This window comes from Calonectris borealis, chromosome 12, assembly GCF_964195595.1.
Source record: "Calonectris borealis chromosome 12, bCalBor7.hap1.2, whole genome shotgun sequence".
NCBI lineage: Eukaryota > Metazoa > Chordata > Aves > Procellariiformes > Procellariidae > Calonectris > Calonectris borealis.
In genome coordinates this window covers 23,572,954-23,599,487 of record NC_134323.1, presented here as the reverse complement: position 1 = coordinate 23,599,487, position 26,534 = coordinate 23,572,954, and the positions used below count along the sequence as shown (strand labels likewise).

The following is a 26,534-nucleotide window of genomic DNA, read 5'->3' as shown; positions in this document are numbered from 1 at the left end:
GCACAGCTTCCACCCACATCTCTCTCTGCACTGGCCCTGCTCTCAGAAGCACTGAAGTCCTTAAATACAAAAATGACTGCCTTAAAATCCTAGTTAACAATGGAAGAAAGTAGGAGGCAGATCTGGACTCTGCTGCTCTGCATTTAGGCTTGCAGGGAGAGGTATAATTTCCCATACTAGCTGTTCACTCAAAGCAGTGGTCTGGAAACTTCCAAGTATTGCATAGCTCAGTAGCACTATGAAGGAAATAGCCTAAGAAAGACTGGAAACACAGCCTCTAAGAACATTTCATCCTGCTGTGATTAAATGATGGAATAGCTCAGAAGTTGTTTTACACTCTGTCATTTGACTGTCATCCAGATACTAGGTGGCCCTTAATAATAGCTAGAGCACAGAATGCTCCAGCCAAGTTTCCTATTCTCCTCACTCTCAAAAAAACTTGTTTCCCAAAAACCCTAAAAGAAAAGCAAAAAGTTGGCTATTTCTGGCTCTTTTGCCCATACCTACACGGAAATATGCAAAAGGGATAGCAAAGGGAGGAAAGAAGGACGATGACTGCTCCAACCAGCCTCAGGACAAAGAAGCTATGCTTTATCATTAATAGATCAATATAATCAGTGTCAGTTTTTGCTATATTTGATGTTGTTTTGGGAAACAGGCCATCAGTTTCAGTCCAGCATAATGACAGTCCATGACCAGGTGAACAGACTTTTTTACAACACTAACAAGACAAACAGCTACCTCTTAAATAGCAAGGCTGTTCCAAGGTTGCCTCCCTTAGAGTATTCCAGGTAACTACACTATCTCATGGACAAGGTTCTTGCAAAGCTATACTTTCAGGCAGTAGCAATCTAAAGGACAGTAAGAGATGCACAAATGGCTGAGGTGGAAGAGTTAGAAAACAGTGGGCAAGAGAAGAGGGTAGTAAAATACTATTTTGCACCTCTATTCTCAAGCGTTCATAGGAGTTCTGGTGTTCCAACAAAAAAGCATCCCACTGTCTAGGTGTATTTCACCTTGTGGGGCCCATCTGAGGTGGATATATGGCGACTTCTGGCACCTTACAGGAAAACTCCTAAACCCTCCCAAGTTCAGAAAACAACTTTCAAGGTGATCTTTGAAAGGTGTTCTACAGCACCATAGAGAAATTCGTATCAGATGTATACACAAAGAGAATAATTAGTCTTCTGCCTTAATATAGGCAGAGGGGAGCACGCTACACGGACATAAGGGGAGATGCATGGAAACCACAAAAACTATGCACTAGAAGACAGCCATTTTAGTGAAATCTTGGGCTGAGATTTGAGAATTTTTCTACTTTGCACATCAGTCTAGTAGCAACACTTAATATCTAGAGCGGAACATAAGCATTAACCTATGAAAAACTTAAGATGTTTTAAGTTCTTAAAGATGTTTAAGATCTTAAGCGTGTCCCACAAAGGAAGTACGTGATCTCAATTTTATCTTTCTTTCTGATGCCATCTGAATACTTGCAAAACCTCTTAAGGAGGACATGTGGGCCACACCCCTCCCTCCCCTCAAGTCTGTTGTAGCCCAGTCTTGAAGCCTGTCTCTGAAGGCTGTAAAACAAATGGAATTATGATTAAATCACACCTAAAGATTCTTTCCATCAACTGTTTAAAACTACACTAATCACATTAAAGAAGATAACACCACATGAGAAAACAGACAATTTTAAGATTATGGATCAAGCTATTTTTTGTGTAGCAAACATTTCAAGTAACACCGCTGCAGATAGCAAGAATGAATGTTAAATATATTTACATGGCAAGATGCTTGCCTTGCAGACATCGCTTTTACAACACATACAAACACCAGGTTGAGGTCCTCTAGGAAGGCCATCTAAAAACTTATTTACCATTCTGATGCAAAAGATATTAATGAATTTAAGATAGCAAAGCTGTGAATCTGTTTTAGCAGTATAACCAAATAGAAGGCCAAACCTGTGCCCAGGACCTCCTGTCTTTTTCATAATTTTTTTCTAACCCTACCCAAAATGACTGCCATTAAAACCACATCATTCACTACCATCACTCCCGATCTCTCATCAGAGATGCATCCCTAACCGACTGCCACTACATGCACAATTCCAAGACAATATTTTTAATAACCGTTATCGGAATCACTCACCTTTTGTGGATTCAGGACTTTAATGACCTGTGTGATGGTCCCCGAGTTAAATGCAGGGATGACACTGCTGCTGGGAGACAGGAGCTGCAGCTGGAATGTCTGAAGAAAGGGCAAAGAGAAAACAATTTGATGCTTCATCAAGTAAGAACATAAAGTGATTTGTTTGCACTGGGAGAAAGCAAGGAAAATTAAGAGTTCAGTTCCTGGCCCTGACAGTATATGTACAGCCACAATAAAGTGAAATAATCAGTTCTTCAATTCCCTATTTGTAAAGAACAAAATATTCACTGGCCCACCTACTTTCTACACAAGTAAGATCCAGGTAGCACAAATACTAGGGCATGAGGGCTTACTATAGTGTATCAAGATCAGCAGCGATGCATTGTTTCAAGCATCGCATGCAGAGGAACAGTCAAGACTCCTCAGCACACCGTAACTTCAGGAGGCCCATTCTTTCCCTAATTCCTTCCTACAGTAAGTATGAAACCTATCCGAATTAAAGTTAGAGCATTACTAATTCCTAGAAGTCAAACTCCCAGAAGTGAATGTATTTTCCCAAACTTGAAGAACATTCCAATCACACCCTGCTTAAATGGTCTGCTCTACCATAAACTAGGCAATATCTGTCTCCCATATTTTGTGCTGCAGCTAAGTGCAAGGGGAGACAATTCACTGCTTAAAGGAGGACCATCACTAATCACCATTTGGGGACTCACTTAAACTTTTATAAGCAGCTAATAGCTTCAAAAGATTTTTTTCATGTATTCGTAGCTGCAAAGAGCATGATATATTTCTTAGAAACTAAGAATAAAGGGAAAGATTAGTGTCTTCACTTTTTTTTGACCCAACATTTTTCTGCACGTGGTTTAGCAGCCTTCCTAGAAAATGGTGATTTTAAAACAAGATTTTGTCCAAGCAGTAGTCGTCCAATCTGATAGGAACCAGCGTTCTATTGCATTTATAACATTTACTTTCAGACTAGAAAGAGATGACTAAACTGAGCACTAAGAGAACCTATTAACAGTTCTTAGCCTTGTTTACCATGCTGCAAGTTTCTCTCTACATGAAAGCACTGATAACGAAGTATTTGCAGCTGGCCCTCAACCTGTCACTGTAGTTGCCCTAAGTGGCTCTACCTTTGGTACTGCAGCTTGGAAAACAAAATCTGTCATATCCAGCTCTGTGCTGTTGGAGGCCTGTATCGTGATTACAGTGACGCTAGGGTTGGTGTTTGACCTCTCAAAGGTGAAGTCAATCTTCAGCCCATTCTTGTTGTATGCAGTAATTGAGGGGATTCCTGCAGAAAACAAAAAAGCAGCAGACCTACAGAATCTGGAGATCATTCTCAACATCATAGAATGCATTTACTTTACCCCAGACATGAACATGAAGATTAAACACACCTCCTCCTCCTGCTCCAGTGTATGTGCCACACCACTCCCAATTCCCCCTTTTTTTACTACCCCTTGTTTCCTTTTCTAGTTGGGTGCTGTGGCACCTTAGGCTAAGAATTAACATGTCCCTAACCTGCAGCAATATCATTGAAGAGAGGCTGTGATGAAAGTCCATCAAGGAGGAACGGAGGCTGTGCTATCTGAGGCGCAGGGGCAGATACTGGAGAACCTACGAAGAATGTTGAAGGATTATTATTTAGCTGTCATGAAATGAAGAGTAATTACTCCTTCTCCAAAGATCAACTGCTGCATATTGTATTTCTTTACATGAAGCTCTACCAATCATGGGTTGCCATCCTCCCCTTCTCTGCTTTCACTAACAAGCTAGCAGGCATTCAAATGGAATTAATTCCTCACATCTCCCAATCCTCTCTGGAAAGGCTCAGAGCATTCCCAGGCTGGAGCATGAAAATGCTCAAGTCTCACCAGCTAATCATGCAGAGTCAACCTGTGACTTCATTTCCTGACTTCCACCTGTATGCCAATATGGATCTTGGTAAGAATAAGTGTGAAGACTAAGGTTTTACAGAAAGTCAAGAACTAGCCAGCCCTCATCCCACCCCAGGACTGAGAATGTAGACTTTTAAGAGATGCAGCCTGCTCACCTGTTAGGTTGAGGTCTCCCAGCAGGTCAAGGAGCTCCCCACCAGCAGAGGCTGGCTTGCTTGTAGGTGCAGTGGGGATTACAGGTGTTATATCACTTCCCCCCAACAAGTCCAACAAATCATTTGCCTAATAAGAGAGTGGATGTAATAGTTACATATTCAACTTCCTGCTACTTTCCCTTGCAAATGTAATGGATTCTACTGGCTCTCAGATTGAAGACCAACAGAACTGCTGGCCAGTCAGAGAGGTTCTTAGTTTGGCTACGGTCCCATGCCGCACGAGAGATCTAGTTTCCATGCTCTTGGGACCACAGAGATAGAGAAGGACGGAGTTCATGCACACTGAGACAGGTTAGGGGATATATGGCTTCACCCTACCCTGCTCTTGCACTCCCCACAATGACCTCTTCCACACACCTGTTCTTGACACTAGAGCCATCAGAATAGAGAAATGATGCAATCATCACTAGGCCAGAACTAGCAAAGAGGCAGAGAGGGGGAGGGAGATGGTCTCAGCTTACTCTTGGCAGTGGATAGTAGTGTGGTCTCACAGGCAGTGGAAACTTATCCTAAGTCAGTTTCCATTACCTGGCTAGCAGGCTGCAACCCAGAGGGTGGAGGTTTGGTTTCCAGTACCACTGGCTCCGTCTCTCCGTTGGTCTGTACAATCTCAGTAGGGCCATTTGTGGTGATTTTCTCCATTACTGGCATTCTCTCAAGCAGGGCTGGCCTGAAAGAAGCTGACATAGTTACACTGTGCCATCTTCCTGGATTCCAATCCAAATACTCAGACATTCAGCAGATGATATACACAGGGCAACCTGCCTTTTCCTTTTAGCTCCAATGCAGGGGAACTGTAAGACTGAATGACAGCTTGAGGTGGTCAGAAGCAGTCCCTGGCATTTCAGTGTAAATACATTCGTTCACAGCTCAAAGCCAAGCAAGCCCTCCTCCCTCCTGTTTTCCCCTAGTATTTGACACAGTTTCCACTGTGGGGTTAGGATAACAAACCCAAGACAAAGATTAAATAATTGAGCAATGGTGGATTAACTGCAGACATGGGACACTTGACTGCTCTGTTCCATATGCAGTTGAGTCAGAGAGTCAACTCATTTGACTTCTCTTTGCAGAAGGGTTAACAACTTAGAACAGGTGACAAAGTTGGAAAAGCAAATCACCATGCTCTCATTTAGCCAAATTAAGTTTCCAAAGAGATTAAGTTCAGCCCTTGAGAGTACCCTTCTGAAAAGATACAGAGACTGAAGAGGCATGGGATCCAGAATCCTGACATCAAAACAAAAAACTAGGAAAACCTGTATACGGAGAACTAGTCTGTAACACGAGAAAGGCCATTATCCTTGCAGATCAAGCCACAAAGCGCTGCATGTAATAGGGGTAAGCCACACTGTCTACACATCTTTTGGGCTGAAAAAGTGTTCCAGTGCCAATAAACCCAACAATGGCCCACATTTTTGACCATGAACAAAGTCTTAATGAGCAGAAACTATTAAACATTGACCTTTACACTGTAATGAACACCAGAATAGACTGGGGGAAAAAACCATACAGATGCTCTCTTGTAAAACAGAATGAAGTTCACATATGTTTTTCTGAAGTGCAACACTTCCCAAAACTATGAACAGCATACACTGCCATCTGATCAAAAGCCAGCTGATTGCCAGACACTGTTGCTTGCAATGGTCAACTCAGATCAACAGCCTCTCATGCTAGATTTTTCTCAACTCATTCATAAGGCTTCATGTGAAGCCCTAGGCAGCTCACATGTCCTAGCTCATTAACATGACTTTTCCAAGAACAATTTGAGTTGCTGCATGGATCCCACGGGAGGAGAGAAAAGAGGAAATCACAAGAATGTTGTGTCCTACACATAGTGAATAGGATGGTACCTATGGAAAAAAACTGATTGCAAGAGCCTTTGAAACAAGGTTTGGAGGCCCCTACAAACATAGGCAATATTTAGTCCAGTGGCGCCCATTTTCTCTCTGTCCTCTCATCTAGACTCTAAAATGGATGCTCCGCCAGCCAATGGAATCTTATGGAAAGTTTTCAAGGGTGGATGAAGTTAATCCCCAGAAGATCTCCTCCAATCTTATGATCCTCACTGAATAGAATCTGTGGTGCTCCTATGTATCAACAATTAACAATTAATCTGCACATAGCAGATTAATGACTATTCTGCAAGGAATTACAGCTTCAATTATTACAGCAAAGCAGCATTTTAACTTTCTCATAAAGAAACAATCACTTGAGCAAAGCAATGATGAATGGGGACCTCTCAATGATAAGGTCTAAGGAGGTTAACATGCTCACAAACTGTAAAACAGGGATGCTGAGCGGTGCAGTGAAATAGTATGCCTTTGCATGCACAATCCGAGATTTTAAACAGATTCTACATGAAGATACAGTAAATTAAAAAGATGTTCTGAAAAACTGGAAAGTATTAATAGTTGGTAGAATTACCTCAAGTTCAGAGTACAGCTTAGGAGGACAGGTCAATGGATCTCTGCATGTTTATTCCAAAGACATTTTAAAATCAGTTTGAACCTAATGACTGTGGTAATGCTAGCATGGTAAAAGCTACCTGCAGACACTTACTCAGCTAGCAAATTTAAGATTCAACACCTAGAAGTAAAAATTAGTCAAGCTCAAACTCAAAGCAGGGCAAATATTTTGGCAGAGAAAGCCTCTGATCACAAACAATCTCTCAGTTCTTAAAACACTCACTAACCCTATAGATGAGAGAGGGATTCTAGTTCTTCTGTAAGCCTACCAAAATCACCAAAGCTCTCAAAGCATAAAGTGTGGTACACAGGAGATTAGAGTAGATTATAATGATCCTTTTCAAACACCAAAACTCATCAGCACTTACCTCATGTGATCATATTTCTTGAAAAGCGCGTTATATTCCACTGCCCTCTGCTGTAGCTCCACATCAATGCTGCTGCCATAAATGGAAACTACCTTCTTAATGCGACTGTGTGGGGTCAGGGGGGGAAACAAAAAAAAAACCACACCATGGAATTAGCAGCAATAAGCAAGGGATTAGCATGTGTCATCCAGAAGACACTATCTGGCCTCTGCTCAACAGGTGTCCTATATAAATCATTTAAAACAGTAGTCACTGCTGTTTTCCCAGAGTATCTGCAACACCCATTCTTAAACTGCCCCTTCACAACAGCATCAGCAGGTGATTAATATACCACCACAAGGTATATCATAAGAAAGCTCAACTACCCACACCGAAAAGCCATCAATAGGAAACAAGACTATTTTTCTCTCCATCATCCAAAAAAGGAACCGGAAAGAACAGTCCACTGAAAGTAAGGACTTATCTTCCCCATAAAGGAGTTTTCAAGGAACAGCACCATACATTAAGTCCCTATACATTAAGTCCCTATACATTAAGTCCCTATACATTAAGTCCCTATACAGCAGAGGACATACACAGAGAAAACAGTACAAATCAGTGGAAGTCTTCCACCCTGCAAGCAAAGCAGGACTGTAAAAGCCAACAAATAACAAGACAACTCTTGCAAACCATGGAAGCAGAACACGTCCAAGGAATACTACTAAAGACGATTGATGCCAGCACATTTGCAACAAAGCCCTGTGCGGTATAACATCAAGGAGAACTCACTTAACAGTGCAGGTGAACCTTGTGGAAAGCTTCATGATGGCAGTGAGAGCATAGCCTCGTGTAACAGATGCAGACATATTAGATATCAGGACGCTTTCTAAAATATCAAGAACTTCATCCTCTGTTACCTGAAAAGGTACAGAAAGGTTAGGCTGAGACAGAGAGAAGCTTTGCAGCAAGCCTTCCAGGGCATACTGTAAAAACCTGTCTCTTGCTTAATGCCCATGTCGTACCTCCTCCGCAACTTTGTAAGCCTGTAGCGTATGTTCAGAGTGTATGAGACAGATTCAACTAGGTGGAGATCTTATGATACCAGTCTTAAAATACAGTTCCCGTTCCACACATCGAAGAGCAGGTTTATCACCAAAATACACAGCTAAGACCCTAGCAGATACCCTGCAAGCTAGGTTAGCACTGAAACCACACCGCTCTGCCAATTGTAGCTGCACTCCTTACCAGGAGTGTTCACGCAGCCCATGCCTGTATCAAGGGAAGTAGCAGAGTTCATCACAGACACCAGTGCTAAGTAACTGTTGCAAGCATTCCCCTCACATAGCCAGCATCAAGCAACTCCAGCCTCAGCCAGGTACACAGCTGTTGTTCCTTCTCAAGCTATACCTGTATTGCTTCCTCCTCTTCACACTGACCAGACACCAGAAGATCTCCATACTCTCCTATGCACCAAGAGGCCACTTGCACCAGGGGCTGCTGTTAGAAGAAGAAAAATCAGATGCCTCAGAGATAAATGGATGCCTGTATGACAAATTAAACCATCACCATTTCCCAGAGCAAGTTTAGCCCTCCTTCCAGCCAAGGAAGTTCTCCACAGCAGAAGAAACAGGAATATTTGATTCACTCAAGAATTCCGTAAAATAATTAGAGAAAATAAAAAGAACACGAACTTATAGGAGACATGCCTCCTCTGCAATCTGTCCCTTGGAGCTAGACAGTGTGATGTTGACTTACCTTGAGATGCTTAGTAAACATGCTTATTGCAGTAAAACAAGGAAACTGAAGCCGGCTGGTCACGTTCAGTATTACCTGGGAGTAATCACCAAGGATGGCTTTGTAGAGTCTCTGCACAGTGTAGGCATGCATCTCCACACTATTAGTTATTAGCTGAATCAGATTGGGAACAGCATCATCACGAACATAACTTCCTGCCTGCAAGAACAATTGTATATTCAAGAGACAAATAAAAGTCTCTAGGTTTCACTATCTGACTTCTCAGTAACACCCAGCATCTGCTAATATCCTTCACAAAGCCACCTGATGTGCATGAAAATAAAAATCAACCTCCTCATCCCCAAGCACTTTATGGTTGATTTTGAGCAGGCTCCGATAGGTAGAAGTACAGGACAGTACATTTTCCCAATGAACTCAACTATACTCAGAGAAATCCATACTATAGATATCCTGAAATTGTCAAGAGGATGGTGTGTGGACATAAGAAACCTGTGTTACAGAAGGAACAAAAAGCAACACAGAAAACTGCTGTTAAATGGAAGGTTTTAAGTCAAAGACATCCTGGGGGCAGAACGCAGCTTATTCAATTGCTTGCTCAAAGCCAGACTCTGCCAAATAAGCACAGGACCCAGGAATTTGCCTGTATATCACTGTTTGGTTACAGGACAGAAACACAGAGCTCAGAGGGAAAAGCCCACTTTTAAGGCCAGGAAAGTATGTGGGGCAATACACAATCACACAGCTTTGGCACTGAAAGGAAGATGTATACTGTTCAAAACCTGTTCTGTTTAGGCACTCCTCTAGCACTGAGAGCAGAGCATGCAAAAAGAAGGAAATTAAGTGAGCCCAATTAGGTCAACTAAGTGAGAATCTACCTAGCCAAAGATGGCTGATGCCAGTGTTAGTTCTCACAAGTCTGCTAAACTGAAAAGAATGTTTATCTGTAAGAGTCTGCAGTAGGCAGTCTCATGAATACAGCTTTATAAATGGTTTCTCTAGCAGCCAAGAGAAGGAAGTTACTTTATTGAAGGAAGTAATCTGAGAGCAATTCTCACAGCCAACCTTCTAATGGAAATCAATTCCCCGTTCAGAAGAACCTACTTTTCTCTGTTTCAGGGTGGCAAAATAGCACACAAGCCAGACTTGCTTCTTGATGAACTTCTCAAATTTGAACACTCATACTGATAAAAATAAATCTCTTCCCACTCCTTTGCCTCAGGGAACACACTGCCTACCCTAGTTATCAAAATCTCTTCCCTCTCGTTTACCAAAACACTACTCCTGTTCCACCTCAGCTGTGATGTTTATAAAGAAATTCATGTAGGTAAAGAGTAATAATTAAACCCAAAGAAGAGGAACTAGAAAGCTGTTGATAACGGTTTCATTAAAAAAGCTTTGATAAACTCAACTTGGAATAATTCCAAGAAATTGTTTCACCCCCTTTCTCTTCACAAGTCACTTAAGGCTGTGTTCACTCCCCCCTGAAAGCACTGTATATTGGAATCACAGACAGCACAAGAGCTGCCCTAACTTAGAAGCTAATGTGATTACTGTAATAGAAAAACTCTGCTACACACTGTATTCTTGTGTGTTTCTGAAATCATACATTTCTTCTAAAAAAACCACTCAGTCATGTTTACTGAGTTTACGTAATTCTGACTGGCTGCCTTGGGTCACTACCATGTCAGTACATGTTCTCTGTGTATTGTAGCATTTGTTATCTGCCAGCCTTTATAGCCATCTCCAACTTGATGATGAGTAACTTCCTACAGAATTAAAAATTTTTTATGTGAGGCAAATCTCACTTACCGTTGTTAAGACTCTCATAATTGTGTCTATGTGCCAGCGTTTGGAAGGAGCATATCTGACAAAATTAAGAAAACAAGTTAGAGCAATAATAATTCAACATCAGCAAGAAACCCATCATCATCAGAACCTCCCCATTCAGTTACTTCCTGGCCCACTGTTTCCTGAGGGTGGGACACCAACAAAACACACACACAAAAAACCCCCACAAAACAAAACACCACACACTTCACATTCTTTGACTTTTTTGTATTAATGCTGACATCGGAAACCTGAATGAATATACAAGTCTATAATATAGCAGAGCCATACCTTGCACATACAATACTTCAAAGTCAGGCTGCTGATTACAATGGCTCAACAGTAATGAGATCATCTCACTTGTACAACTAACCAGAGACAATCTCTGTGTTTGGAAGGGGGGGAAGGGCCAAGATGTCAGCACAATACCTGTTCCAAAGTGCAGCAGAAATCAATATACTAGACTGGTTTAGTGATATGAGGACTATCCATATGGGACACATTAGTGGGTTAAACTGACAAACCACACACAGATCAGCAAATGAAGAAGAGATGATCAACATATTCTCTCTTGGGCGTGAGGAGGGGGAAGGAACAACACACAAAATACTCATCATTCCGAGGATGTACAAAAAATTAATAGCAAGTAAATTGACCCCATACTTTTCAGCTGCAAGAAATATTCCAGATGCACAGTCTGCCTTGAACTCTGGTTCACAGGAATCTAGGAAATACAGCAACTCCTTCATCATTCCACGGACATTGTTCCCATTAACAAGAGCAAAACTCAGTTCCATTGCACGCCTAGGGCAAGAGACAGAAAACCAATAAAGTATCTTCACCTAGTGAAGTTAAACAAAAAAAACCACCAACAACATCTAGCTACTCAAATGCACTTGCCTTTTAATGAAGAAGAGAGCAATATTTATTAATCCTGCGAGAACAGCCTTCCACATTAAATGTACCAGTATTTTCCTGTTTACGGCCAGACAATAAATACCCACCCACCCAAAAAACTAAGGGGGTGTGGGATGTTCTAGAAACACCTATCCAAATGTCCTAAAGGCTAGAAATATCTTTCAGCAACCAGTGTTGATCAGCATTAAGGTCTGACTGTCCAAGTATTTGTAATCGCATGCTGGTCATTTCTGATGCACAACTGCAGTAAGTAATCCATGCTACAACACACTTTCTCCAGCTTCAGGGATTGAGAAGAGACCTGTTTCAATCTCCATCTATTAGAGATTCAAATAGAGTAGAGATTTAAAATATTAACTGATAAGCTTTATTGTATCCTATCAGACAGACTACATAAGACTTCTAAAATCCAAAATTACCCTAGTGCTCTTTTCAGAACCCATTCCTCGCCCCCGACAAGTTGACACCACTACTAGACAGAGTACTGGCTCTTTGTTATTCCTTGTTGTATACATCAAGAGGTCAGAGGCTAGTCCTTAGCCTTTCTACTCGAAGCTTCTGTAGTTGATTCTAGCACAGTTCTCCCATTCTTCTGACATTTTTTCAATGAAGACTACTATCTTCAAACATGATGGATTTCTGTACAACATTGGCAATTAGTTATGTTAAAATGCATTAAAACAATGCATTAAAACAGCCTCACTAAACAATCCTGACTATTCATTAAAACTGATCATTTGGTATAATCCAGAACCCAAACCTCCAAGTTGCATCCTCTTCATACTATCAGGAACTTTATTCTCTGCCTGTCACTGAGATAGCCTACTAGAAGACAAGAAAGATCCTCATAGGATATCAAAAACTTCCTCCTCCATTTCAGTTATCTTTTGAAATCATCTGGATAGTTGCTGAACTGCTTCATGTGTACAGTGATTTTGTACTGCTTGTTGTGCAACAGATTATTTCCAAAATTAGGCCAAACGGCCTGAAGTCTACTTTGTAATATATACTTTCTTCAAATAGATCAGACTTCAATGTGTGTTTAATTCCAGCAATTTTCATTAAAGTCATAATGTTGAGATGCAGGAGTTATGCTGTCATCCTTTCATGTATTTACTGGCAGCAAACCCATGAGCAGTCCCACTGATTCTGTCTTGCTCCAGTGTCAAGCTTGCCAACCCACCACTACATGGACACAGTTATTTTTTCTGATCACTTAGTATTTTTCCAATGTTCATAAAACATCAACAACTTAGACCAGGCACATTAACCAATCCAATGGTATTGGGCACAAGCTATTTGTTCTCAAGAATCTGCAAACATCTAGACAGCACTGCTTCTCAACATCTCCCTAGTCATTACTGTAACAAGGATTTCTACAGAATTGTGAACTGTAAATGTGTTCTTTTGCTTTTTACCCAAGTAATACCCAGGGACCTAAAAAAACACAGAGGTGTTCAGAATTAGGGTGGAAATACATAACTAAATTGTTACCTTTTATCATCTATATCTGTGGCTGGTTGAAGACCTATACTCTAATTAGTTTCCAACTCCTTACACCTAAGCCTTCAAGTTTTCTATTCGTATGTTTAACTTTTCAGTCACATTATAGCAGACGTATCAATACTGCAGGTGCACAGAGGTACTCTGCAATCTTAATACCAGGCATTTATCTCAACACATATCGCTTACCTTCAATCATATTACACGGCTCATTTCTGTCACAAAGTTCCTAAGCATATAGTTTGATCATATTACACAGACAGACAAAAAGACTTGAATTAAATGGCAAAGCCATTCTGAATTACACTACATGGACCAAAGATGCACTGCAACAGTTAAAAGATGATGAGAACAGGCTACGCTTCAGATAGCCAAAACCAGGTATCGTGTCTTTCCCTCAAGGCCCAGCCCTTGAAACTTGCCACCTGGGGACTCTGACATCCAGTCAATATATTGCTTCAATGAAGACAGTGCATTGTCAGCAGCACGAGTGTCAGCATGGCAACATCATGCTCTGCTGATGGATCACTCAAAGGCTTCATCCTCCAACAGCACTTACACATGAAGCTCTGTCGTTTGTAGCATACCTATGTTTTCCTAGCAGGCACTGATAAAATGCTTTTGTTGTCTTCTATCCAAAACCTAGATGGGGCTTTGCTATTCCACAACCTAGCCTCATGCTGGCTCTGGCACCGAACAGCAACAGCAGCTTGACTTGCTCAGCATATAAGATACAAATTTGGGTTTTGGGATAGATTGCAACTGTAAAAATAGATTACATGATACCCATTACATAACAGTTAAAACTAAGTTTCAGAAGTGAGACAGATCCAATTTCATTCCTATTCTGTACATATTAGACTGAGCAGTGCTGTTAAAAATCTAGATCTGATTCAAAGATGGGCATAAATTTGAAGGCCTATCAGAACGAGTATCTATGATGTATCTAATCAGTTTGACAACATGGAAAAAAGAGGTTGAGCGATTTTGAAAGTATATTCGTGATGGGTGAGAGCTCAATGAAATTTTGGCCTGCAGCAGAGAGATTCCACAAGAAGCAACAGGGATGCAATTGTCCCCATCACTGACGTGTTGTATACTGCACTGAGCTCAGGTCATCAGTTATAGAAAGAATAACGACAAGGAAGAGAGTTCCGAAAGAAAGAGCAGGCAATCAACAGGCTGAAGGACTCAATTTAGAAGAGCAGTATTCCATAGGTTGGGCAAAAGTGAGATCAAACAATTCAAGAGTATCTATGAGTATCTGACAGAAACAGGAGAAAGTCACTATGAGTAAAAGGAACATAACCGAAGTAATGAGAAGAAACAGAGGAAGAAGTTTAGGCTGAGCATCAGAAAAAAGTCTTCCTGTAGTGAGAAGTAAGGTTGCAAGCTCTCCCATCGCCCAGAGAAGTAGCAACATACCACTGTTTAAATGACAAATGAACACCAAGAATGCATAACGTGACGTGATTTCTAAGCAAATTATTTGAACAATCAAGTCTGAATTCTACCGCTGCCTGACCAAATTTAAACTCGAGTACATTATTTCAATGGCTTAACACTGCTCCAAGACAACCTGGAACTGCCTGTTCGTCTGGGAAAGAAAAGCAATACACAGCATGTCAGAGTAGCTTTGATCAGGATCATACTTTTATAGAGGCTTTCCGTCTTGTTGTGAGCACACAACCTGATCTCCATTGACTCCATTTTGGAAAAATTCAGGCAAACAGAAAAATCTTTTTTTCCAATCCAAGATGCATAAAATGTAAAAGCAGCTTCCCGGATAAGGTGGCTGCACATCTTCATTACCTTCTTTGTAGTATGAACCATACTATGCATTAATACTAGTCTCACTTGCAGTTCCCAAAGATTATTGTCATTTTCCCCTATGCCCTGCTCACTTTCCATAGGCTGTCAACCTTGAGAGTCTATTTCATTGATATTTCAATTACCTTTTAATGGAGACATCCAGATCCTTCAGGCAGTCCACAATCGTGCTTCTATGCCGCTGTACTGCATTATGGTCTGTCTGCACAGTTTTCAACAATGATGTCAAAGCTACATATCTGGGATAAGGACATACGGTAATAAATAGTTCACAGTAGGCATTTAATTTCTATGCACAGACACTCACACCCCCCAAAACTTAGTCTTATTTTGCAACATAACAGAGTTTTCCTGTACTCAGTAACTAATGGTAATCTTCCAGGGGACTGCCTGGCCTACCTTCAAAGGTGAGTTACCATACTGAACTGTAACATGCCTAACAATATCCTGCTATCCAGACAAGCACCTGTCCCAATTCCTGGGCTCATGTTAGTTGTCCAGTCTTCATGAAGATTTTGAAAAGACAAGGCAATTAAAGATTAGACCTCCGCAGATCATATACTCAAACTAGCATGAGTGGCAATTCCAAGGCTAGAGTCTTCCACCTATACCGTGATTTGCAATTAAAATGCCTAGAGATGGGATTTAATTCTAGCAGTTGCAGCAATTCCGTGTTCAGATTCATAGTGACCAAAGCACAACTTCCTTGTTGCCAACAGCACACAATCAGAAAAACCACAGTCTTTGCCTGATTTGTCAGATATCCAATGCCAACTCTGATTTGAGTGTCACCACAGACCAGCTGGGACAAGACAGGAGATTCACAGGTTATTGGGAAAAACACTTAACTAGATTAAGAAATCACATGTTAAGAATTAGATCATACACCCGACTCATCAACTAAGAAGGGCAGGGCCACAGTTAAGATTTTCACAGAGAAAAGAATGCACCAAGAAAGAAGAAAGCTAGACAGTCATACTAACCCCAACAACAGAACTTCCCAATATGGTCTCCTGGAAAGCTCTGCTTCAGCATAATCTTTGTGTAATTGCTTCTCACACATTTTTAAACTGAGTGTTGCCAAAACACACTTCATACAACTTACCTAATATTTTTGTCGTTGTTTAATAAGAAACGGCCTAGGATGTTAATGGCTAACACCTGCAGAAAGAGTTAGGGAAAGTCAGTGATCAAAAAAGGCTGCTGGTCATCTTCATTGTTTCAAGATGATTTTAAAGGCAACGTGTCAAAGCTACTATTGCGGTTCTTGGCCAAAAGTATAACATAAAGAACTCTAGAAGCTGACTAAGCAGAGGAAAAACTAAGACAAACACAGCACAGGCTCTCTCCTGCACCCAAGGGAACACAATCTGCAGGAAGTTTTCCTTTTTTATTTTTGTTATTTTTTAAAAACCACAAACACCACTTTCTGAAAAGGCTACAGTCTTATCTAGAGCCAACTGCAGAGCTATGTTTGGGTGAAACAACTTTGCTTCATGTCCTCTACACGAATTACTCTACAAGCCTAGAAAAAAAAAGGCCATAGCGAACGCAACTTACTCTCAGTCCACTCTCAGATTTTATGTCCATAATAGTCAGCACAGTTTCATAGAGAATGGCATTTCCCACATTTTTACTTGTTTCTGTATTAGTGGCAACCTGGAGAAAAGAAACAAAATAAGCAACTCCAACGCATCCAAAACAGATCCCCTTTGTGCTGTTCTGTAGAACAGGCAGTGAAACTAACCAATCTCTAGCAAACAAGCATCACACCTATGAACATGTCTCTCTTGCAGCAAAATTCAACCCAGCATAGCAACCAGCTGTATCCTCACCACTGCTGCCGTATCCAAATTATTAAGAAACCAAAAGAGAAAGTTTAAGCTGCTCATCAACCTTGCAGACCTCACCTGTGCAAGTATATCATTCATTGCTTCACTAGAATCATCATCATTTCGCCCTAGAATTCTTAATAACCGCAGGATTCGTACCTATTTGACAAAATAAAGCAAAGAAAATCTCATTGGATGGCAGTGTTTTACATGTTTTACAAATGGCCAGTATATTTCCTGAGGAGTGGCAAAGAAGCAAAACAAGCTGCTGATTTCCATTCCTAAGCACAATGCTTATCCTTAATAAGACCTTTACCAACAAGAACAGGCTTATGCTGTGCTCACTTTCTTCCCGCTAGCCAGAATTGTTAAGAGTACCCCCACTATCCACCAGGCACAGCCTTGCAAGACCAACACATGTTGCTGCTTTTCCCTTTTGTCACAACTGCACATAATATGATAAGGCACTACAACTGCTGTTTAAACTAAGGCAGGTGTTTTTCACTAAGGTAGATGAACAGCATTTGCACAATCAGTTCTAACAGAGTCACAAAGTCTTAAAATCAACACAGCTGCCCTCAGGTAACCACCTCACCATATCTAAGTCTCAAAACACAGTACTAGAATTAAAGCTATCAATTATTGCTTGCATCAGCTCTTACCTGCAAAAAGGGGTCACTGATCCCAGACACATCATGCTCTGGTGAATATCCAGACATGATAAGGTTCTTCAGAATACGAACTAATTGGGGAACAAGCTGTGAAGAAGAGAGTTGTCCTATTAGGGTGTTGTTCCTTCCCCCCTCCCCGCCAGCTTCGAAGTACAGGTCCAAGAACAAATCTTGTATTTGAAAGCAAGTCAGTCTATGGATTCTTCCACAAAGTTCAACCTCCATATCTGGAGCTGATGTCATATGAATACCTACAGCTTAGCTAAGGCACAACTAGAAACAGTTAAGCTGGAACCTGAGCACCATATTGTATTTTTAAAGTACTAAATCTATCAGAGCTTGGCAGTTGAGATCTGAGAGGAAATATCAACTTTTCTTCTCTTCATGAAAAGGGGATGTGCTGGGACTATTAAAATGGTATAATTCCAGGACTTCGCTTGGGGCCTTTACATCGGGGCTCCTAACTCATTTTTAGCATACATCTCCATGGAAGCATCAGGCATAGCCAAGAGTTTTGATCTTTTCAATACTGTACTGCTATGATTAGAGTAAATTATTAACAATTCCTTTAAGTTTGACATTCCATCCAACTTAGCTTCTAGAAAGAAAAGCTTTGTGATCTGCTTCCCCTCCAAGAGTTTCCAAATAAGGTAGAGAATGGATTTCCCTCCAGCCTTCCCCCAGAGCTCTATTGTTAGACTACTACTTCCCTGCAAGTAGCTCCAGAGTCTATTTTCCTCCTTTTCATCCCAGACTTCTCGGCAGGAGCAGCAACACTAAACTGACCAAATTCTTTGCTTCACTGCTGTTAGAAGGATTCTGCATAACAGCAGAGAAACTGATGGAAGCACTGCTACTATGCCAGATTTGGGAGCACAAAATCGTATCAACTTACACTGCTCATATTTTAAAGTTTCTTTCCAACAATGCAGGCTAAAAAACTTTCAGAAGCAGTTCAGATTCCTCAGATGTTGATGGCACTGGTCTCTCAGTAGGCATTTACCCATAGGAATAAGTTATCTTTCAAGATTTGTACACAGCTTTGAAGAAATGCTACCTATTTGCAAAAGTTTGATTCAACTCCCTCCATCTTAGGGATCTCTAGCGATGCACTTCATTTGTCAGGGCAACTCTGAGCAACATAATAGAATTTCTCTGTAGTATCTCACACATGCCGAGCAAGCAATCAGTTTAGGGCAGAACGTGGTAAATAAGCCAATCATTAAAGCACACAAGCTATAACAAACTTATTATTTATCTCCAAAAACCTTCATAGTAGCTATGAGTAACAAAATAGTCTCAGGGATGAAATGGAAGCTCATTTCCAACACATCCTATGAAAAATCTTAAGGTTGAAAGATAGAAACTGGACTAATTTTCATGGAACTGTAAGAGAAAAACCACTCCTGGTGGATGACATAGAGATGTAGATCTCTACAAGCTTTATTTCTTCCATAGAAAAGGTTCTTCTATCCCTCTCAGTGCTGGTATTATTAAAATAATCCAGACACTGGCTGGAGATGAGGTGACAAACTAGACAGAGGTGTTACGGTAGCTGCACTAAGTGGATTTTTCATTCCTGAAGCATGGCTAGCACCAGGACAGCATCATTCTTTCTCTCAACTCCACGCATGAGAATTACAGTTTATCAAAATGTTCTCTACGAAATCCTTCCCAACGATTCATCCTTAAGACTTAACAAGTTTTCCTGTTCTTGAGATGAGCTGGCTCCTGCATTCACGTATGCCTACTATGAGTCAGGGATTGCAGGCACACTAAATTTTTACCAGATCAGAGATTGCTTATAGTAAAGTTGCCACTTCTGACAACATCAAATCAACATGGTGCTTCAGATTCAGGACAGGTAGTAGTAGAAGGTGCCAAAAGCACAACGTGACTTACAGAGCACCACAGTTGCATGTGGACATACTAAATGGGCAACGTTTTTCGGACTAAAGTCCTGTACACTTGTGGTACAGTGCAAGAAGAAAACCAACCGAGTTTCCCCATCATCTCTTTTTATTCCTACCTTTGCTCTTCAGGAATTACATACTCCTCTGAAAAACGTGCATTTCATAAAACACACAAACAAAAGGAACCATGAATTTCCTATTACCTGCCTTAAAGAGGAAACCAAAGGATGCTGCAACATCTTCCCTCAAGACAGAGTAACAGACAAGTGGAGTGACCTGCTAGAGCATTCCTGGAACCCCGATTGACATTTTCTTTGCCTTCTAACATGCAAGAGTTATCAGGACTGAGGACAGGACAAAGGGAAATATTACAGCCATGGAGATCGGTTGAGGGCCACCCCCCTAATCTTCTATAGTCAAACTACACCCATGAAAAATATCAGCAATGCAGCTGTACTCAGTAGTTCTTTGCAGCACAGTAAGCCCACTTACATGTGGCTAAGTAACTGTCTCTCCTGCTCCCTTTTGGGAATCACCCACAGTTGCCCCATGATTCAGGCAAAACACAAAGCCCAGCTTGTGATAAGAAGAAAGCCCAGGGCTACAGTTTGCATAGGCACAAAAAATTCCCTCAAGTATTCCTCAAATGAGACAGCACTTGAGGAAAGCAGATTCATGTTTGGAGAAGGCCACAACTGAGATTCAGGGCTGCCATGGGTATAGGGATTTAGTGACAAGACCAGACAAGCACACGAAAAGCATTAGACAAGTACAATTGATCTAAGCATGTGGCATCAATCACAAATGTGGCATTAAAAAGCACTGCCTCACAAGAGACAAACATCTACACATTCAATGCAAGCATGCACCATCTAGAAGAATTAACTCTTACCTTTTCATTCTAACACACAGCAGGATTCCAAACAGACAAAAGGGACAAAACAGACGAAGCAGGCATTAGGGACAGATCAATGTTATACCATTTACAGCATAAACAACAAGAGATAGCTAGAAAAGAATGTACCTAATACCTAAATATTGTGGACCCATCTCTTCTCTCTTTTCCCACAACTATCATCTTAACTGAGCAATTAGTAGCAGGAATGGCTACCTTCAAGATGAACCCTAGTCCCACTTTCATTTCTGCTTTGATATATACAATCAGGGCAAGGGAAGATGCATGCCAAAATGCTAAGATGCATCGAAGGATGTACTCTTTGAAATCCCTAATGATACAGACAAGCCAAGGAAGAACAGTAAACTGGGCACGCAAATAAATAAGCACCTTTAAGACTTTTCAGAGGAGCAAACGACCAGTTCTGTTCTAGCAGCTTTGTTCAATTTCTCCTTCTTTGACCAAGAAGTCAGAATGACATAATCAATGCAATTTTCAGATGTCCTTCTATTGGTAGTCTTTCATATGGCAATAATACTGCACAGTAAATTATAGCAAACAGCTTAAGGAAGTTTGTGCTGGGGGGAAGGGGAGGAGAGGAGAAGCAAACATTCCTAACCAGAGGAGGAAGAGTGACATTGACTCTCAAACCCTTAAGTTAAAATGGAAAATGATGTAATATAGCATGCATCAGAGATGAGGTATCTACAGAACTAGAACTTCCATTGGTATTTTTGTCCCAAGTTTATAAAATTGTGTGGCTGTGGTTAAGGCATGTTGGTATAAGCCTCAGTTTTTCATCTTTGTCTCTTTATGTTTATGATTTAATACATTCGTTATTCCAATGTGTCCTGGTTCCAGCTGGGACAGGGTTAACTTTCTTCCCAGTAGCTTGGGGGGTGTGCTGTGTTTTGGGTTCGGTGTGAAAGGAGCGTTGATGGCCCATTGATGCTTTGGCTGTTGCTGGGTGATGCTTGCACCGGGAGGGGGGAGCACAGCCGGGGTGGTGGACCCAGCTGGCCAATGGGGTATTCTATACCATGTGACATCATGCTCAGTATAAAAACCAGGTGTGGGGGGGGGCTCGCCCCTGTTCGTGACACGCGGTCGGCGAGCGGTTCTGTTGTGCATTGCCTGCTTTGTGTATTCTGTTATTGTTCTCACTGTTATTATTACTGTTCTACTTAGTTTTATTTCAATTATTAAACTGTTTTTATCTCAACCCGGGAGCTTTCCTACTTGTGCCCTCCCAATTCTCTCCCCAATCCCACCGGGGGGGGGGTGATCGAGCGGCTGCGTGGCGTTTATTTTTGCTGGCTGGGGTTAAACCACAACACAATGTCACTATGCAATTAGCTACAAAGAGTGGAAAAAAACGCTAAGGGAACATCACAGGGGACACTTTAAATCTAACTTTAGCATACTGCACAGTCTTAAGACTGATGTTTTATAACATACCAACTTATTGAAGGGGATTAGGGCTAGATACACACAAAATTCCCAAATTTAATGATTTTTTTAAAAAAATTTTGATAACAAGCAGACAGTATCGTTAAATTCTTCACCCAAATAGTTGCAAGGATTTCATTAAAAGATGTGCACATTGCTTTCACTAGGGAGACTAAGAGGATGCATTGGTAAAATTAAAAAAAAAAAAAAAACAAACCCAAAACAAAAAAACCCCACCAAAACCCAACCCACCACACACAAAACCATGAATATTAACTCTGCAATATTATCGGTTCACACTTACCTTTCTAAAGTGTGCAAGCATGTCTGGGCTCCTCTCACACATCTCTGTGAGGAGGACAACTGATGTGTGAAGAACACCTAAAGGTGAGGGGGAGGGGGAAGAAAAAAGTATCTACATTTAACATAATTTCATTGGCTCCAGACGTGTGACAAAGATCATAAGGAAACAACAGGAAATCATAAAAAAAAAAAAATTCTTCTTGAATCCAACGTATCTCCCCCAAACTACATTTGCACTTGCAGCTGTGCCCAAGGGAAAACAGAGAGCAATGTGCTCATGTCTTAAAGCTGCAACTAAAGGCCAAAGGAGGAGAGAAATTGGACTTTGTCTGCAGAACCTTGCACAGTAAATATACAGTCAGATGGTAACAGACATAGTTGGACTAGATGATCTTTAAGGTCCCTTCCAACCCAAACCATTCTATGCAAACATAAGACTCTAGAAGGACATTATGTATTAACTGCATTAGAGGTGTTGGGTTCCTCACACTTCCCGATTTTCTCTTCTGATTTGGGTACCCTAGCCAACCTTATGTGACCTGAATTTGGCCTTCCTCAGAAGGTCTCAGAACTCAGCCTAGAGAAAGACTATAGTAGACTGCTTGGTCAAGCTGGTGTCTGCGCATTGGCAGCCAGCTGCTGTGTGCCCTGCCTTAATGAAACCCAGTCAAAGTGTCTCTGAAAACAGTTAGAAAAGGCATGTCAGTTACAAACCATTTAACTAGATGTCAATGCTAGATAACTTGTTAATGAGATACAGCCTTTTAAAGCATGAAACTTCAACAATGGGCATTATTTTACATCTGCATCTGGCTGTAACACAGCAATCCTTCTCAGATGCTAACTTTTTCAGTTATTCATTTTCTGTAGCTGTTAAGTCTGTACTGGAGAGCTCCTGACTCAGAGACTAGAAGCCTGCTTAATAAGCAACGTTTTCTACAAAGAAGATGACATTTATATTCCACAAGCTATGCACCTTTCTGACCTATTGCAGGTTCTATCCAAAATCTGGTTTGAAGTACATAAATATCTATCTATAAAGCTTGTGTCACAGCTTTCTTAAAGCTAACACTGCGTACTTATCACCGAACCTCCCAAGAGGCTGGTAAAAGGGTTTCATATATATTCTGCTTCAGAGAAAGCTCAACACAAAGCCCATAGCTAAGACTGCTGGAAAGGAGATGCTGATTTTTAAGGATGAGGAAAACAGAATGGATGATCCGGTTCTTGAATTCAGGTGAACCTAGACTCAATTCTCTGCCTGAAAAGGAGCACTCCCATCTTTAAAGAGGGAACAGAACAGCTCTCAGCCTTTCAGGGTTGCATAAGACAAACACAGAGGATCTCATGCTACCAAGCTGGATCATGTAGGCATCACTTACTGACAACGAGTCTTACAGACCATTGCCTATTTGAAGCAGTGCCTGGTCTAAATGTTCTGATCATCACATTTTAAATCAAGATAAACTAGCTGCACACACACGAACTACATTCTACGTGCAAACTGTCCTGTACCTCAAAGGTTTACACAACACATGCAGCAAGAAAAAAAAAAAAAAAAGGAAACAATAGATTCTCAGGAAGCTACTGTGGCCCGTAAGTACTGTTGGCAGTTACAACTACCCTGTCTTGAGACAGAACTTCTCCCTGTAATGGGTTTTCAGCACTGCAAAAGTCTACTGTAGAACTCCTAGTACACCCACCTATTTTCTTAGGGCATATGCTCATTGCAGATGTGCCACAGGACTAAGAATTTGCGAAGTGAGCACTAGGCTTGATACAAACTAGTCAAGGTGTTAATATTAGTATTTCTCTTTAAACAATTTTCTAGAAGTGCTTGTGCAAGGAAATGCATTAAAACAGAATAATCTCACAAAAGACTATTAAAGTGAGAATCTGCTTTATGATGTAGTTCTGTTGAAAAACAGCACTGAAGAAAGACTCCTTCCTGACAGTGATGTAGATATCTCAGCCCTGGGAATGCCTGCTAAAATGATGTCAGAGAATCCTATAATGCTATGCTAACAGAAGACAAAAAAAAAACCTAAAAAGTGCACTTTAGAGTCCCTTTAGGCAGTGTATTGGATAAAAATCACACACCTTCCCACTCTACCCTCTCTGAAGTGTATCAAAAAACAGTGAAAGAGTTCCTTTTGTCACCTATGCCATGTAAAAGTCCTGCTGACTAGCAGAGTCGTACACATCCCTTCCTTCTGAATGACATTGGTTTTCACTGCATAGAAATGGGAAGAAACAAATCATACAAATACACCTCAAAAGTTCCTTCCAAACAAAAGGCTTAGGTAGCAAGTGCACCATCCCGTAAAGAATGGCATAGCCTTGCTAAGTAGAGTCTCAGATATTACCGTGGTTCTTCTCATTCAGCAAGTTTTTGGTGGCTGGCAGGAACATCTCCATGAGTTCAGGCACCTTTCTAATAACATGAACAGCGCACAATGCTGCCTGTACAGGAAAAACAGCTCTATTAGTACATACTGTAATGACGATACATTTTCTCTCCCTTGAATATCATCTCCTTCCCCACAAAATAACTTCCTCATGCAGGTGATGGGTCCTATGAAAAACAAAAGTATACTGCAAAAAAATTGCCTACTTCTTCTAGGGTGCAGAAGCAACAGGAGACACTATTCTTTGCAGCTGCTTGAGAATCAAGTGCACTAAAGGCCTCTTCCCAGAATACAGCAATACCTCTTAGCATTGCTTTCTCTCCAATCTCTCTCTAGATCCAGCACTAGACAAAGAAGTAACAATGCATCTCTTCCTAAATCTTACTGCTTCCCACCCTCCCCAAGACTTAACAACAAAATAAATTTAAAAGAACAAGGGTGATTACACTTTGCAGATGCTATGGCACACTTGCTATGGAAACGAGACAGTTTATAATTGTTTGCCTGTTTCAAGCCCTTAACCTTTCTATCTCACATACTACTGTAATCACCATCCACAGAAGAGATCAAATAGGTTCAAATCTTCAGATATCAGCCTGCACTGTTAATGACCAAAGTTTCCCTGGACTTATCTGAGAAATAGAAATAAAACTGATGACTAGAAGTTTGGAGTTAATGTCTGTGAACAGGCAGGTGTTCACATTACCATCAATAACCTTAAGGTAGAGAGTATCAAAATAGAAACAACTGCCTCACCTGTTAGAGGCTTGTCTTTTAGAGGCTTACACACATTCCTGCTACAGATAGACAGGAAGTTTTGAGCTCTATCCATCTTGCACACTGGGAAAATACTCAGCCAGTGTGATCCAAGCCATCTAGAATTCCAGATATTAGCACGGTATCGGATCAATCTTGAGTTTTAATCCATAACAAAGTATGCAAAAGTTCCCTGAAGTACCTTCTTCCTAAGATAGGAGTTGGAAGTTTTGAGGAGCTTTTCCACCTCTCCTGCAAGGTCTCTGCACATTTCTGAGGAGCCCATGCAGCCAAGAGTGCAGAGTGCCAGCCCCTGCACATATTGCGTGCTGTGATTAAGGTCACTGTAAAAGAACAAAAAAAAGCCAATCAGCATGCACACAAAGAACCTGAACACATAAAAAAAGGCATCTATATCTACAGTCATCTAATCAGCTGCACACATGGCCCAGAAGAACTCCACAGATTCTCAGCATGACTTAGGAGCAATAGCAGCTTTCAGTGCATGTACCATAAGGTTTGCTACTACTTCTGCTTAGAATCCTCAATTATAAAGATAAAATACTTGGTTAAAACTATCAGGTAGGTATCTAGGGATTGAGCTGAGAAGAGGGAAGACCACACATAATTCCATTAAGCTTCTAAAGTAAAGACAAAACGTTGTGTTTTGGAACTTGCATGCAGAAAAGAACCTAACATGAAGTACAGTCCTGCAATGACTCTGTGGGTTGTCCCAGTTTAAACATGTTCTAGGACAGGCTTTAGCTTCTGCATTTACAAACCAAACAGTATATAAAAATCTATGTAAAAATATCATCTATCCTGAGTAAAAACCACAAACCCTACCACTTGCACACCCTGAAAATAATCCATACAGGAATTTTGTTTAGCAATCCTAACTATTCATATGCCTAAGGAAGCAGTCAATAAGAAGTTAAACCACCTAACAGTAGATACTATTCATGAGGCTACCAATGTCACACTAAGTACAAGACAATATAGCTTCCACATGGCAATCCCAACAGTCTTTAAAACTGATTTCTACACTACTTTTCCACCAGACTACTTGGTATTCATGTCACCAGTGTCCAGGATTCGATGTTGAAGAAAGTAAAAAATAAGGTTCCTGGTTTGGGAGGCAAGGGGAACTGGGGACTGCATGATGGGAGAGCAGGGGAAACAAGTGGTACGTAACCAGATGCGCACAACGTGCAGAAAAGCAAGAGGCAGTATTCTGGTTGTAACATCAAGCAGCTACGGCAACATGCAGATGAAGTAACAGACAGCACATGCCACTAAATGGGTGGGTATTTGTTTCCTTCCTTTAACAAATTTTTGGCAGCTATATAAAGCTGTGTGTATAGCAAGTACATGCTTCATAAGGGTGCTCGCTTT

At 41.0% G+C, this 26,534-nt stretch overlaps 1 protein-coding gene and 1 non-coding gene across 4 annotated transcripts in view; both read right to left on the bottom strand.

Moving 5' to 3' along the window:
* AP1G1 (adaptor related protein complex 1 subunit gamma 1) overlaps positions 1-26,534 on the bottom strand; it is a 54,780-nt gene that overhangs the window by 4,006 nt on the left and 24,240 nt on the right. The window contains exons 4-22 of one of the 3 annotated variants that reach the window (XM_075161735.1): positions 25,342-25,483; positions 24,342-24,438; positions 21,977-22,053; positions 17,407-17,502; positions 16,823-16,903; positions 16,473-16,571; positions 16,018-16,073; positions 15,038-15,151; positions 11,325-11,465; positions 10,644-10,698; positions 8,910-9,032; positions 8,487-8,576; positions 7,869-7,996; positions 7,101-7,205; positions 4,799-4,940; positions 4,211-4,337; positions 3,679-3,774; positions 3,288-3,448; positions 2,152-2,250 (exon numbers count right to left, since the gene is read on the bottom strand). In XM_075161735.1, coding sequence (XP_075017836.1) covers positions 2,152-2,250; positions 3,288-3,448; positions 3,679-3,774; positions 4,211-4,337; positions 4,799-4,940; positions 7,101-7,205; positions 7,869-7,996; positions 8,487-8,576; positions 8,910-9,032; positions 10,644-10,698; positions 11,325-11,465; positions 15,038-15,151; positions 16,018-16,073; positions 16,473-16,571; positions 16,823-16,903; positions 17,407-17,502; positions 21,977-22,053; positions 24,342-24,438; positions 25,342-25,483 — 2,029 coding nt within the window. The remainder of the gene's footprint in view (positions 1-2,151; positions 2,251-3,287; positions 3,449-3,678; positions 3,775-4,210; positions 4,338-4,798; positions 4,941-7,100; positions 7,206-7,868; positions 7,997-8,486; positions 8,577-8,909; positions 9,033-10,643; positions 10,699-11,324; positions 11,466-15,037; positions 15,152-16,017; positions 16,074-16,472; positions 16,572-16,822; positions 16,904-17,406; positions 17,503-21,976; positions 22,054-24,341; positions 24,439-25,341; positions 25,484-26,534) is intronic. The other 2 variants (XM_075161736.1, XM_075161737.1) reach the window with 2 other exon arrangements.
* Positions 13,552-13,638, bottom strand: LOC142087471 (small nucleolar RNA SNORD71). Its single transcript, XR_012675461.1, has one exon. It is a non-coding gene; the product is annotated as a small nucleolar RNA SNORD71 (small nucleolar RNA).